Here is a 14,777-nt window from a genome sequence, read left to right as displayed (position 1 = left end):
AATTGTCGGAATTAATTGGTAATTAGTTATTTTCTTTTCTACCTCTCTCCCCTAAATTATTGAAAAATTTAGGAAAGAGAAAAATTATGGAAAAAAGCCTAAATTATTGAAACCCACCATTCACCAATCATTCCATTTTATAACCTCACCGAAATCTTGGTTTTACCTAATCACTGTAAAAATCCGTCGAAACATATCTAAAAAGCTGTAGTAATTTAAACATCTTACAATTTTGTTTTTACATCTAAATATTGCCACCCAAATGGAAATTTAAATCGTCCGGATGGTGTAGAAGCCTATGTCCCAAAGCTCACCACATTCTATCATTTTTTTGTCCATTAGTCTATTGCCAAAAAGGAGCACAATTTTAGAAAAACTCCTTCTTATGTCCAAAATGGACATCTTTAAAACAAGTTCAGTTCCGACATCGCTAGTGCACTTGAATTACTTGGATTCTCCTGTGTATCCCTAAATGTTAAGTAAGCCTTTGATCGGGATGTCTCTCGGTGCTGATTAGAAAGTTGAGTAGAATCTTTTTTTTACCTGATTCTAAAATCCAACTTAACCAGCCAACATCGTAAAGCCCTTAGACACGCATTTTTATTAGATATCGCGGAGACACATTGGGAATTCTTGGAAAAGAAAGAATCTTAGATCTAATTTTTTAAACTATCTTTGTTAACTACGCGGACGATACTGCTATTCTTCAATCAACTTGACCGAAAGAAGCAACTCATGTCATTGAACACTGGTCCAGTACTAGAAAAGAAAAGGCAAAAATGGCACAAAAACGTGAAAATATCACCAAGAAAGATAATGTTTCTATCTACTTCAAAAGTATCCCTCTTCCATATGGTCATATAGTCCGTTACCTTAGGCTATACATGTCCAAACGATTTAAATGTAATCCGCACGAGCTACTTAAAATATGCTTCGACTTTAATAAAAGACAAATTTCTCACTTGCATAACCTTCTTACCTAAAGAGTCGTTTGAGGTTCAACCAAATGTTCCAATGCCACCATATCCAATCCTTCCGATTTAAAATCCTACAAATTATCGTCAATGCATACAAACAAGAAGTTTTACAAACAATTATAGTTGCTCACTTTTGGTATTTTGCCATTTGAAAGATGAAAACAATCACTAAATAAATTATATAAGTCTGTTAAAATATATTATATATTTTTTGAACTAAAACAGTTTATCAACTATATGAATTCAAAAATTCAAAAGGTGGGGTTGAGATGGGAAGTTAGTATCCGAGTGGATCGGGGTCACGATAGCTCAAGTGGTAGAGCAGCGGCGTATCTAGCCGAAGGTCGTGGGTTCGAATCCCGCTCGTGACACTGATTTTTTTATCTCAACTAAAAACCTTAATTAATTGTGTCACGAGGCGCTAGGGGTCGCCTACTGACACTTTAGGTGGGACAAATGCCCCCTTCCATCATTGAAGGTAGGTCAATAAAATTTCGGGCTAATGAGACTCGGCTCCTGATCTCTGCAGCGGACTGATCCTAGCTTCTCTAACTGGTTAAACAGTAAGTGCTTTTCGTCTCCACCGATTAAGCTCCTCCGTTCGCTCAATTATCAATTTTCAATTATTAATTTTTAACTGCCACAAGAAAGTTTGAGGCCTGTTTATTTTAGTTTGTATAAATTTTATTTGTATAAGTTAATAAATTTATTTTTGGTCAAGAAGGTTTTGTTTTACTTTTGCTTTTCATTTTACTTTTCTTTATTTTAATTTCCCGTACGCTTTATCACAGCGCACTCTGCTGATTTCGCTGTACGTGGGCTTTGGATACTGCGAGCCATTTCCCGGACTTAAGGTAAGTTTAGGTAACCGAAGTCCGTCGCTGGATAGAGCAAAGCTGACAATTGAAAGATATTAATTGATCAAACGGACCACGGAAAGTAGTGAATTTGTAAACTATATTGAGATAAAACGTATTTTCTTAAATAAAAGCGAAGGGCGAAGATAAAAATAAACAATTATTTGAAAAGAATAAAGCTATTATTTTCACATCTTCTTTTATTTTTCTCTGTTAAAATGATGAAAATGAAAATTACTTTTGTCAACAGTTTTATTTCCAGTGGTGCAAATATCCCTGGGTTTTGTCGATCGCTGTTTTCCTTGATCAGATGCGAGTAAGGTTATTTACGGAGGGTTGTCTTTTACTGGGTGTCCCCACTTTACGCAGTCCCTTAAAAAAGTGATAAAAAGGAAAAGGAGGAATGGGGCTTTAGTTAGGTTCACTTTGCGGGCTCAAATTTTTAGTTTTTTTCTCGTCGGTATTTTTTACACGCAGTAATCTTGATTACGTAAAAGAGGCGGTTAAAAATGAATTTACATGCGAATTAAAACCAAGTGCAAACACCAAAGTTAAAAATAGCCAGTTTTAAAGTTAGCATAAAAAAGACAAAACTTGATAAGAAAAAATCACCTATCATTTCACGTCTGTATTTTAAGATGAAAGACTTAATAAAAAATAACCAAAAGAGAAAATGTTAAACCTAAGATTATGCGGTTGATTCAAATTTTAATTTCATAATGTTGGAGGACACCATTTTAGTACACGCCAATTTTATTGGATTTCTAGAAGGCAATAAATGTCTGTCTTTCGTCGACATCACATTATAATTTATACAATATTTTATCACGTCATGTATGTCACAGAGTGAAGCTTGTATAGTTCAGGTTTTCACTTTTAGATTCGAGAGATTACAGCATATTTTTATATATTATCATATTATCGATTAAATTATCAAACGATAAATACAATTATACAAAAAACTTGTCAATAAGTAATAAAACTAATTCATCAAAATTAAAGGGAATTTTTAAGACATATCGATATATAGTTTACTGGTATTACAGGATATCACCCAAATACAGTACTTGAGAACTGCAGGGAGTATTTGGTTCTCCTGTTTCGATTTTCAGGAAGATACTGGGCAGTTTTATTGTACAGGGTGTCCTTTTTATATGATCAGGCTGGATTTCTCTTGAACCAATGACGCTACCACAAAAATAAAATATACGTGTTTAATATTTTTTTAGAATAGTTTCAAATTTTTAAGTATTTGTGAGTAATACAGGGTACATCAGGCCATCAGTTCAACTTCAAAATTTCAATTACGACCCTAAACTTCCTGACATCATTTGAAAGGATTTTTTGCGCTCAAAACGATGACACAATCGGATTTTAAATTGGTCAAAAAATGACGAAGTTAAGACAAAAATTCACTATTTTTCGTGGCCCGCTTGACCAATTAATATCATTCAATTATTTAAGGTTTTTAGTCAAATTTCCCCCGCCCCGGGGGGCTTCCAACAATAAAGTCATTTCAGCCCCCTCTCACTGCACTGTTGTGGCCGATGGGGTACTCAATATTCCGCCATTGGCTCTACAGTCCAAAAGATCCCGCTTACAACAAACAAATAAATAAATTACTTATAAATAAATACACGACACAATAAAACACAACACAGATACACTTATTTACACAGATATTCACGTTTTATACACTATTTACATGTGAGGAAACTCCCCCGTTTCTCTTAATAAGCGGAATAGGGGATCCAACATTTGACTTCCTCGCCCGAATACCGTTTTTATGTCAGGGTTCATGCCTACTCGCTCCCTGTGGGGGACAAGGCACGGCACTCCTCGACAAGATGAGACACACTGAGCAACCTTTCTCTACAAGTGGGACACCTGCGCGGGATTTGACCCAGAAGCCGATGTCCGTGTGTCAGACGGGTATGGCCAATCCTCAACCGAGTTAACACGATCCTTTCATTTCGTTTCAGATTCTCATGAGGCCATCGTTCCGTTGTTAATTTCAATAATTTGCTTCTTCTCTAAAGTAAACATTGATTGCCTTTATTGTTTACGCTGTATCATTGTTTGTCAAACTCGCATTATGAGAGCAAAAGTTTATTCCTGGTAGTAAATAAATTTTAGAATAGTACCGATTCATTTCTTTCAGTATTCCATTCAAAATGAACAGAATCAACAGTGAATTGATATGTACGACTGCTTTATTGATAGTGGTGATATTGCTCGTCGTACAATCGAGTCGTACTCCCAGAAATTTCCTGATTGCCCGAGGATAAACCGAAAAACGTTTATCCGTGTTGCTCGCAATATGAGTAGATACGGATCAGTTGCTGTTTCATTACCAAGGCACACATCACCTTATTTCGACAAGGAGCTGAATATTTTATTGTATGCTCGCAAAAATCCGAGTTTCTCTCTACGCAATGTTGGAAGGGTTTTAGATTTTTCTAAAAATAACATTAGAGATTTAGTACGGACTTACAATTTCAAAACATATCGTCTTGTCCTGAGACTTTGGGACTGATTATGACAGGCGTCTAACGTTCCTTGCACAAATGTCGATTTGGGAGGCCGAAGCAAACGTCCTTCCGTGAATCTAAGTTTACCTCTAATGGACTAATAAGCCGTTGGAATTTTCGTATGTGGGCAGAGGAAAATCCGAGAATTTCGTACTATTGTCATCGTCAGGTGGTTCACTGTATCAACGTTTGGAGTGGACTTCTAGGAAATAAATTAATTCGGCAATATTTCTACGAAAATAATTTAAATGGTGCTCAGTTCTTTATTTTTGAGAAAATTTATACTAACACTATTATTTGATCTTCCTCTGCAATAACAACAAATAATGATTCTTCAGCTCGATGCATGCCCCCACACAATTCTTTGAAGGTGAGGCGTTACTTGAATCGTTACTTGCAGGATAGGTGGATAGGACCTCATGGCCTTGTCTCTCACCCGATTTAACTCCACTTGACTATTTTCTGTGGGGCCATTTAAAAAACAGTGTCTTCGACAATCATTATCCAGCAACCCCAGTTGAAGAACTGCGGTAAAGAATAGAAAATTCTTGTCAATCCACCTACCCTGACTCTATCTCTCTGACCATCGGTGAAGAGTGGTTAAAAAGATAAAACCTTTGCATCTTTAATCAAGGCAGGTAGTTCGAAAATAAAATATTATTAATAAACAAGCAAACTTGTTTTTATTTTTTTCAAACATTTTGCCATAACTTCGTCATTTTTTGACCAATTTAAATTCCGATTGCACTATTGTTTTCACCGTAAAAAATTCTGGGATGATTAGGGTCATGTTTGAAATTTTGAAGTTGCTGCCTGCAAGTTAAGGCCTGAGGTACTCTGTATAATTTTTCTTCAAGAAAAGATCATAATTTGAAACTAAACTAAAAAAATATTAAACACTTTTTCTTTTTGTTAAATAGCGTCGTTGGTGCAAGAGAAATTCAGCCGGGCCATCAAAAAAGGACACTATATGACTTATTTTCCCTTCACTCTATGATCTCTTAACACACCGTATTTTTCACTAATTGTAAATTCGCTAAATTCCCTGAAACGTAAATTTCTCTAGTCGTCTTTGATCCTGAACCGTCTGTGGAGAGCGATTTGGAAATTGTGGAACCGGACCCGAACCCTGTCATCCCACTTTTGTACATTGACAAAGAAATCGATCAAACAAGCAGCTATTCTATTATAATGATTTTGACCAAATATGGTATAAATATAGAAGATATTAAAGTAAAAAACCATGTTTAATAACTCCACTAGTTTTCGTGGTCCGCTTGACGGATTAATAACTTTCAATTAATTAAGATTTTCAGTTGAGATAAAAAGTCAGTGTCACGAGCGGGATTCGAACCCACGATCTTCGGCTAGATACGCCGCTGCTCTACCACTTGAGCTATCGTGACGTCGATCCACTCGGACACTAACTTCCCATCTCAACCCCACCGTTTGAATTTTCACTCCTTTTTGCCATTTTTCAAATGTCGTGCAATCTATTTGATTCTCGGCGACAAATGAAATGGCATTAGTGAAGGTGTACTTCTTTTAAACTTATTAAATTCACTAGTTTTCGTGGTCCGCTTGACCAATTAATATCTTTCAATTAATTAAGGTTTTTAGTTGAAATAAAAAAAACATTAAAGCTCTCCGTGGCCATTTCAAGTAGGGAAAATTCAACAGGTGGAGTTAAGATGGGAAGTTAGTGTCCCAATAGGTCGAGGTCACGATAGCTCGAGTGGTAGAGAAGCGGCGTATCTAGCCGAAGATCGTGGGTTCGAATCCCGCTCTTGACTCTGACTTTTTTATCTCAACTAAAAACCTTAGTTAATTGCAAAATTTTTAATACCGTTATGTTGTATAGGTTTAAAGATATTTTAAACTGTATATTGATTAATTTCAACATAACCGATAAAAATAAATAAAGCAATCACGAAATCTAGTGTTTATTCTTTTGTATTGATTTTAATCGAATTTGCAATAAATATAAATGCAATAAATATATGTTAATACCGTGAATAAACAAAGTTTGTAAAGTAATGTAGTACGCAGAAACATACAAAGTAACTATACCCCAGCTTCAGAGGTTGACCAGTCTCCCACAATGATCCTAATTCAGGAGTGGAAAATCTCCTGTTTCTAAAAACTCAACAAAACCCGGGTTGTCAGAGCCTCCAGATCATATCAGGAAGGCCCGAGCAAGTGTTTTTTCTTTATCTCGGTTAAGTAATAACTTATTCGCAGTGATCCAATCATCCATCCGTCCAATAAAACTTTTATTACTTCCTCAAAGTCTCCCAAATCACCATCCTTAACGGAAGTTGTAGTATCGCCTAAATAATCTATTAGGAAAGGTAACGAAAACGTCGTAAAAATGACGTTTGTATAGATCAAATACAGGACCAAACCTAAGATTGGGCCCTGTGTTTCACCTATGCTTATATTTTTCAGATTGAAAGATTATCCTCAAAGCGAAGCATCTGCGGACGATCAATGATATAGGACTAAAACAGATCGACTGAAGCCTTCTCGCAAACATACTCAATTTTTTAGTAAGTACATCAAGTGGGACAGAATCAAACGCCTTACTAAGGTAAGAAATATGGCTACGTAACATTCCAAAGTTGTATTAACAAAATTCAGTACAGCGTCTTGTGTACTTCTAGTTTTACGAAAAACATACGGAACAAATAATTTTATTTCAAATAGTTCAACAATTGTGTTTTTTTCGCAATGATTTTAGCAAACACCGGCCAAATGATATCTACATTGATCTATAATTTCATATAATCATATTGGTTTTTTCAAAAATTGGAAGTTCCACTCGTATTTTCATATATTCTGCAAAAACAAATCTGTAAATATGCTTGTTTAAAAGTGTAATATTGCTACCTTTTTTAAAAATTGGAAGTTCCACTCGTATTTACATACATTCGGCAAATACAAATCTGTAAATATGCTCATTTAAAAGTATACAAAATGGTTCCACTATATAAACTCTACTTTTTACTTATATGTGTGGTGATTAGTGACCGTTAATCGATAATTATTCAGAAATCGTGAGATGCGATCTGGTGTGATGTAGGTTTCAGAAAAATATTTTCCTCACGAGAGAGTTGACTATCAACACGACACGCAAGAATGGCACAATTACACAGAAGACAAACACTTTGAGCCCTGAAGATGATCTCAATAAAGATCGAAACGTTGGCACGATAAAGAAGATGCTTTTCTGAAACCTACATCACACCAGACCGCATCTCACGATTTCTGAATAATTATTTTTACTTATATTAGCTTTATATCTATAAAAGTCATTATTGATGATTTCTAAACTATAGATGTGGAGAAAATTTTAAATTAAATATCACAGGAAAAGGTCGAAAGGCTTTCTCTTCACTTGCATAGGAATTGGAAATCAATGCTCATTGAAATAATAATTTTATAAATCTATAGAAATATTGAAGTAATTGATTGTCGCATAATGGAAAATCCAAATGTAAATATTTTACTACACAGTCCTATGACACATAAATAAAACTTACAACGCATTGCGAAAAAAAATATTTACACATGAGTATTATTTGAAATCTCCGCGAATCAGGGGCTATTTTGAATTTTTTTTATGTTTTACAGTATTATGGGGCTTTAAAAAAACTCGTGTCATTTTTATCACGTCTTACGAAGAAAAATGAACCCTACTGATTGCTCACGAAATAAGTAAGTTTGTGAATATCCAGAGATATCCTTAGAAAAATTCGAAAATCAACGGACATGCGCATGTTTTTTTTTAAATTCTTTTGAAATAAAACAAAAACGATACTCACGTTTATATTTCTTCCTGGCTCGTCTTCGACAAGTTGTCTTGCGATGTCCTTGCAGGACCTTCTCGACTGTGGAGGAATTTTGGCGTCGTCCTCCCAGTACCTGGAGGCCGAATGAGCATAGGCCGCAGCAGGAGTAGCATGAGTCACTCGAGTATTCGTCACCAAACCGGTTGCTTTTCCTTTAATAAACAAAATGATTACAATAAACTTCTAAAAAAATATTTAAAAAAATTAATTATTTAATCAACCCATCAGATTTTAAATGGTATTTCATACAATAAATCTGTTTTTACAAAACTATAATAAAATGATTTCATAACAAATGAATAAAAGAACAATTATGTTCTTTTCATCCATATAAGTATTATGTAATGGTAAAAAAACTAATAAAAACATAATAAAGGTATTAGTATTATAAAATAAAATTTTTTGGAATATGAATCGACTAAATCAGAAAGCAAGTAGGTTACTTTTGAAATTGATTCGTGTGGCGAAATAATTTATGAAAAGCAAATAAGAAATCAGAAAACTATAAAGTAAGTCTTGTAATGAAATAAACAGAAAAATATCAGCATGTTTTCCACGATAGAAATTTTAATGGAAAAATGATGAAATGCAACATTTTTGAAAAAATTTGGAAACGAATTACAAATACCACACAGACGCACACGCATATATTTATATACATGTTGTAGGAATGTTTACCTGTTAACTTCTCTAATTTTGTAACAATTTAGCCTTGACTTATACATAAAATTGGTTGTAGAGTTTTGGAACTGGACTCAATCCATTATGTTGATTGACCAAATTACTTCTTTTAATTAATTATTCTTTTCATGTAAGGTCTTGGTTGAAATGAAAAGGTCAGTATGAAGAGCGAGATTCGAACCCATGACCTCAGCTCAATACGCTGCTGTTCTAACCACTTGAGCTATCGTGATCGATCCACTCGGACACTGAATTTGTTATTTCGACCAAGACCTTACATAAAAAGAACTATTGGACTCAATGTTAATTTTTTGTTGGAGGTCATGAGTAAGGCAAATTTTGAACTTCCGACACCTTTAGGCCTCAAACCGTGGATCCATGCTATATAAGTAACTCTGTAGGAACTAGATAACAAGAGAAGTGCAGAAGCACTGTTTAAAAGCTGCAATTTATTCTCAAACAACCAAGAAAAAATTCAATTCCGCCTTCATTTTGAACTCAGAACTTGTCTGGGAATGCGTAGTGTATTTTGAGCCCCTGGAAAACGAAATCTTAAAACTTTTCTTGAAGGAAGAAAGGCTAAAGATTGAACCCGTTGAAATTGAGGATGAATCTCAAGATCATACATCAGTCGATGAACCATCTCACGGACTATATACGTATAATTATGAAAACATTTTGAAATGCTTCTTGTAAATTAAATCAAAATAATGATTTTTACAATTATTTTTTTTATATTTTTTTTTGTAAATACTGTTTCAGTTGACTGAGGTCGTTCTTCTACAGTGTCCTTTACATACATACCTTGGCCGGTTAAAAACAAATCACATATTTTAAATAAAATAATAATAATTATTATTCAGAAATCGTGTAATGCGGTCTGGCGTGATGTAGGTTTCAGAAAAATATTTTCTTTATCGTGCCATCGTTTCGATTTTTATTGAGATCATCTTCAGGGCTCAAAGTGTTTGTCTTCTGTGTAGTTGTGCCATTCTTGCGTGTCGCGTTGAGAGTCGAAACGTTGCCACGATAAAGAAAATGTTTTTCTGAAACCTACATCACACCAGACCGCATCTCACGATTTCTGAATAATTATCGAATAACGGTCACTAATCACCACACACAAATAATAATAATGTTTATTTAACAACAAAAATAAATATATACAAAACAAAGTAAATTACCATTATACACCGTGGTAAATACCGTCAGGCGGAAGATGCTGCATCATTACACCAACAAAAATATAAGAATGAAATATATAATGCAAAACTAAAAGGTAGAAAACTTCTAAGAATACATGAAGAAAAAATTTAAAAATAGACAAAAAACTATTAATCATAACGTGTGGTGATTTGTGACAGTTAGTCGATGATAATTCAAAAATCATGAGATGCGGTCTGGTGTGATGTAGGTTTCAGAAAAACATTTCTTTTTTCGCACCAACGTTTCGATCTTTAAATTCACTAATTTCGTGGTCCGCTTGACCAATTAAATATTACAATTAATAAAGGTTTTTAGTCGAGATGAAAAAAAGTTAACTTTAGACTAAAAACCTCAATTAAATGTTTCGATCTTTATTGAGATCATCTTCAGAGCCTGGGATTTACAAACATTGTTTAAATTTAACAAATATATGTAGGATGTAAAAAAAAAAAGAATTTATGTTGAAAATGCCAGTGAGATATTGCTGCAACACGACACGCAAGAATGGCACACTTACGCAGAAAACAAACACTTTGAGTGAGTAGAAATACTTTGAATATAAAAAATATATTTTTTGCATTGTATAAATTCACTTTTTTCCACATCCTACATGTTTTTGTAAAATTTAAGCAATGTTTGTAAATCCCAGGCCCTGAAGATGATCTCAATAAAGATCGAAACGTTGGCGCGATAAAGAAAATGTTTTTCTGAAACCTACATCAAACAAGACCGCATCTCACGATTTCTGAATAACCATTAATCATAATTAAATTCCTTAATTAGTCTAAAACGATAAGACCAAGCTTTCCGCGCGTATCTGATCATACTAAGCAATTCATTCCGTTTAGAAATTCAAGTAGCTGGGTTTTGCTGAGCTTCCTGTGTTCGGTGTGGCGAAATATAAATTCACTGAAGATGGGTCACACAGCCAAGAAATGGACGGCAACTTAACTCAATGGCTGAACGTTTAGTACTGGCATGTATGTTTAATAAATTTGGAGAGTACTGTAAATCCTTCTATACTAAAAAAAAACGGAGATATTGTCTAGACCGCACACACTCTTCATTAATACGTCTTCCGACGGATGACATAAATTGAGCACTCCACTTGTCCCTATTTTCTAAGTTGGAGTTGTAAATAAAATATATGTATAATAAATAAACAATTTGTCGTATAATAATGATCAAATTAATGGCGGTCTGGCAAAAATGATCCTTTTCCGATTGCGAATCATATCAAATCAGCCGAAACCTATATCAAATGGAAAGAAAGAAAATGTGATACCTCCGTCTTTTGTACTCACAGAGTTTTATCGTCTGAACGGTTCCTTTATTTATACATACTAATATTGCCCAATCAATTTTCTACTTAAAATAATTTCCACTCCACCATCTAAATTCAACCGCTTTGTGCCTCTTCCCTAAGTGTAAATAACGGTTCGGCAAATATGATTTCCACATTATACGAAAGTTTCCAAAGACACTTTCCTTTCTGTAGGCCAGTGTTCCGTGAAGTTTATACACTTATTTAATTCTTTTTCCAACTCTCAACAAGTTCCAGGAATTCAGACTTTCTCGAATAAACATTTTATGTGTATCTTTGGCTTATAATAACACACTTTTCCACGATATTCTCTAGTAAGTTACACATAACTTTTATTACAGTTATAAAACAGGGTAATAAAGTTAAAATTCCAACAGTTAATATAACTCGTACTTTAATTTATTACGAAAATTTAAAATTTAAACAAAAATTCGTTTGTTATGTTAAACAATTTTTTTATACTTTACTCATTCATTAGTCCAGAAATTTTACCATAAACGAATTAATAAAAAAATACTGTGGGTCGAAATTCTAGATTGAAAATACTTTAATACAACAATTTCTCTTGAATTTTAAGATAATTTTACACCAGATGGTAGTTTCTGTATGTTCCAAAGTGTTACGTTGAGTCATGCAAGAAATAACAGCATACATTAAATATTAAAAAATAATTTTTTAAGTGAGTGAACATAATTATGTACTTTGCAAGTTTTGCTTAGGGCGTTTTAATTATATAGCGATTAAATTTGTCCAACATTCCGTGGCGAATTATGAAGGAATATGTAGACACGAGAGCAGTCTTTTGAGAAATTATGTTTAACTGGATATACCATCTCTCTAAATTAGGAAATTACCCCAAGTCGGCATTACCATAAACGTCACAGTCGGTGCAAAACGTACAATGTTGGGCGTAATTAGTTGGAAAAAGCAAATAACACAAGCTTGAGGGTAACATGTTTAAAAACACAAACCAAGAGAGAAGTTTCTTATCGGTCTGATAAGAATTAAGGAACCAGGATTAAACAATGTTTATAAAGTTAACGGCGTTACTTTCACCGAAACAAAATATTAGTTCCATCTAACGTCTTTTGCTTTGACTAGTCTTTATTTATTAATCGTTACCTTAAATAATTCTTGATATTTATGAAAATTTATTTGATAAAAGTCATCAAATATAATATTAACAATAATTTTGGTTAAAATATTTTCATTATATAATTGTAATAGCTTAGAGCAAATACGATGAATTAAGAAAATTGGTATGTTATAGAAAATCGAATGAATTAGAAGATTGACTGTTATGTACATGTATGCACATGTATATTTTTTTCAAAATAAACTGGTTTTTAATATTTTAAATAGGATCATTATATTTCGTGGTTCGATTGACCAAATAATTTCTTTTAATTAATTAGTCTTTATGTAAGGTATTGGTTGAAATAAAAAAGCCAGTGTCGCGAGTGGGATTCGACCCCACGATCTTCGGCTAAATACGCCGCTGCTCTGCCGCTTGAGCTGTCACGCTGTCACGATAGCTGAAGCTGTAGGGTAGCGGCGTATTTAGCCGAAGGTCGTGGGTTCGAATCCCGCTCGTGACAATGGCTTTTTTATTTCAACCAATACCTCACATAAAGATTTTAAATAGGGGTCATACTTTTAAACGTAATTTCACAACAAGAAATTTTAGAATTATCCAAACGATGAATTATTTTAAATAGTCGTTTGTTTAAAATGTAAAATTAGCGTTAATTTTTAACATCTGTGTAGATTTTAAAATATTTTTTATTTATTTCCCCGTTAGCTTAGCTACGGAAAGAAGGGAACTGCAGCAAAAATTAAACTTCTGTCTTGTTGCTTTTAACCTAAACCTATTTTGATGACAAATATTTAAAAAAATATGTACTTTCTATGAAAAATGGCAGCAAAAACAAATAATTGCGTACGCAAAAAATTAATGTAATGTGTGGTGATTAGTGACGGTTAATCGATAATTATTCAGAAATCGTGAGATGCGGTCTGGTGTGATGTAGGTTTCAGAAAAACATTTTCTTTATCGTGCCAACGTTTCGATCTTTATTGAGATCATCTTCTGGGCTCAAAGTGCACTCTCAACACGACACGCAAGAATGGCACAATTACACAGAAGACAAACACTTTGAGCCTGAAGATGATTTCAATAATGAATCCCAAAATAATAAAACTATGTATCTAGATGATATAAGCAGCCCAATAATAGAGTTGGTAGAAAATTGAATATTATACACCATATATTATACAAATATTAATAAAACACTATGAAACTTCTAATATAAACCATATTTTTAATTAGTTTTAAAAACTATGAAAAACTATTAATTATAATATGTTTTTTATCCAAAAAGACCAACCCATTGTGATGTTATTTAAAAAATGTAAAACCAATTCATAACAGATCCCGACGACATTTTTTTAATAAAAACCCCGTCTTGATATGAAAATAAGCAGCCAAACCATAAGATTTCATTTAAAAAAATTATTGTGCAAACTTTTAGTACAAAACTTTATGAGACTTACTGTTACTTATAATTTTAAGTGAAATCTATTATTGTAAATAAGTTACAAACACTGTGAAGGGCAATATTTTATTTTCCCAAAAGACTAAACCTCTACTGTCATTTAAAAAACTGAATGTAGTGAAACTTGACAATTTTGATTAAAAAAATAAATTCATTGGAACCATCTACAGCCAAAAACATAGGATTGCACATAAAACAAAGATTGTGATACACTATGTTATATTCCTTCTTAATTATGCTATATTTCTGAAAAACAATGAGACTTGTTGCTCTTTAGGCTAAATTTTAAGAAACTTTAAATTATAAAATTGTATAATAATTAATTTAAAAAAGAAAAGAAAAGAAGCTGTACAAACTCAATTTAAGCTAGCATCTGCAACACTGATTATTACCTATGGATTTGCAAAAAAATATTTGAGAATTATTTAAAAATGAATTGGATTTTGTAGGATTTAATGTGTAAAATTGTGCAACATTGGACTGTCAGGCTTTCAATGTCATAATAATCAGCGCTAGGTTAGTGACTGCATCACCCTTCTTATACCCCTGACTATTCGATTAAATTTAACTAAGATTATTGAAGCTATGATGTTTTTGAAAAACACAATCGTCTGAACTGTATCTCTGCCAGCGCAAAATCAAGATCTTCGCAGATGTTTCCCCTTCTGTGAGTGATCGGATTTGGTTTTGTACATCCGAGTTGAACAAGAGAAGCGAGGTGTTGTTCCAAGTTTACCAGCTTGACGTGAATATACGCATCGACCTTATTTAGGACAGACAAGTTTTGATAGCCTT

At 33.4% G+C, this 14,777-nt stretch overlaps 1 protein-coding gene across 1 annotated transcript in view; it reads right to left on the bottom strand.

Annotated features, from left to right (window-relative positions):
- Nucleotides 1–14,777, bottom strand: part of LOC106664896 (alkaline phosphatase-like) — a 445,922-nt gene that overhangs the window by 154,432 nt on the left and 276,713 nt on the right. Inside the window, exon 4 of the mRNA XM_014390962.2 lies at nucleotides 8,190–8,368. Within this exon, the coding sequence (XP_014246448.1) occupies nucleotides 8,190–8,368 (179 nt within the window). The remainder of the gene's footprint in view (nucleotides 1–8,189; nucleotides 8,369–14,777) is intronic.

This window comes from Cimex lectularius, unplaced genomic scaffold (genome assembly GCF_000648675.2).
Source record: "Cimex lectularius strain Harlan isolate CLEC.00 unplaced genomic scaffold, Clec_2.1 scaffold52, whole genome shotgun sequence".
NCBI lineage: Eukaryota > Metazoa > Arthropoda > Insecta > Hemiptera > Cimicidae > Cimex > Cimex lectularius.
The sequence above is the reverse complement of the archived record's forward strand: the minus strand, read 5'-3'. Positions and strand labels throughout refer to the sequence as shown.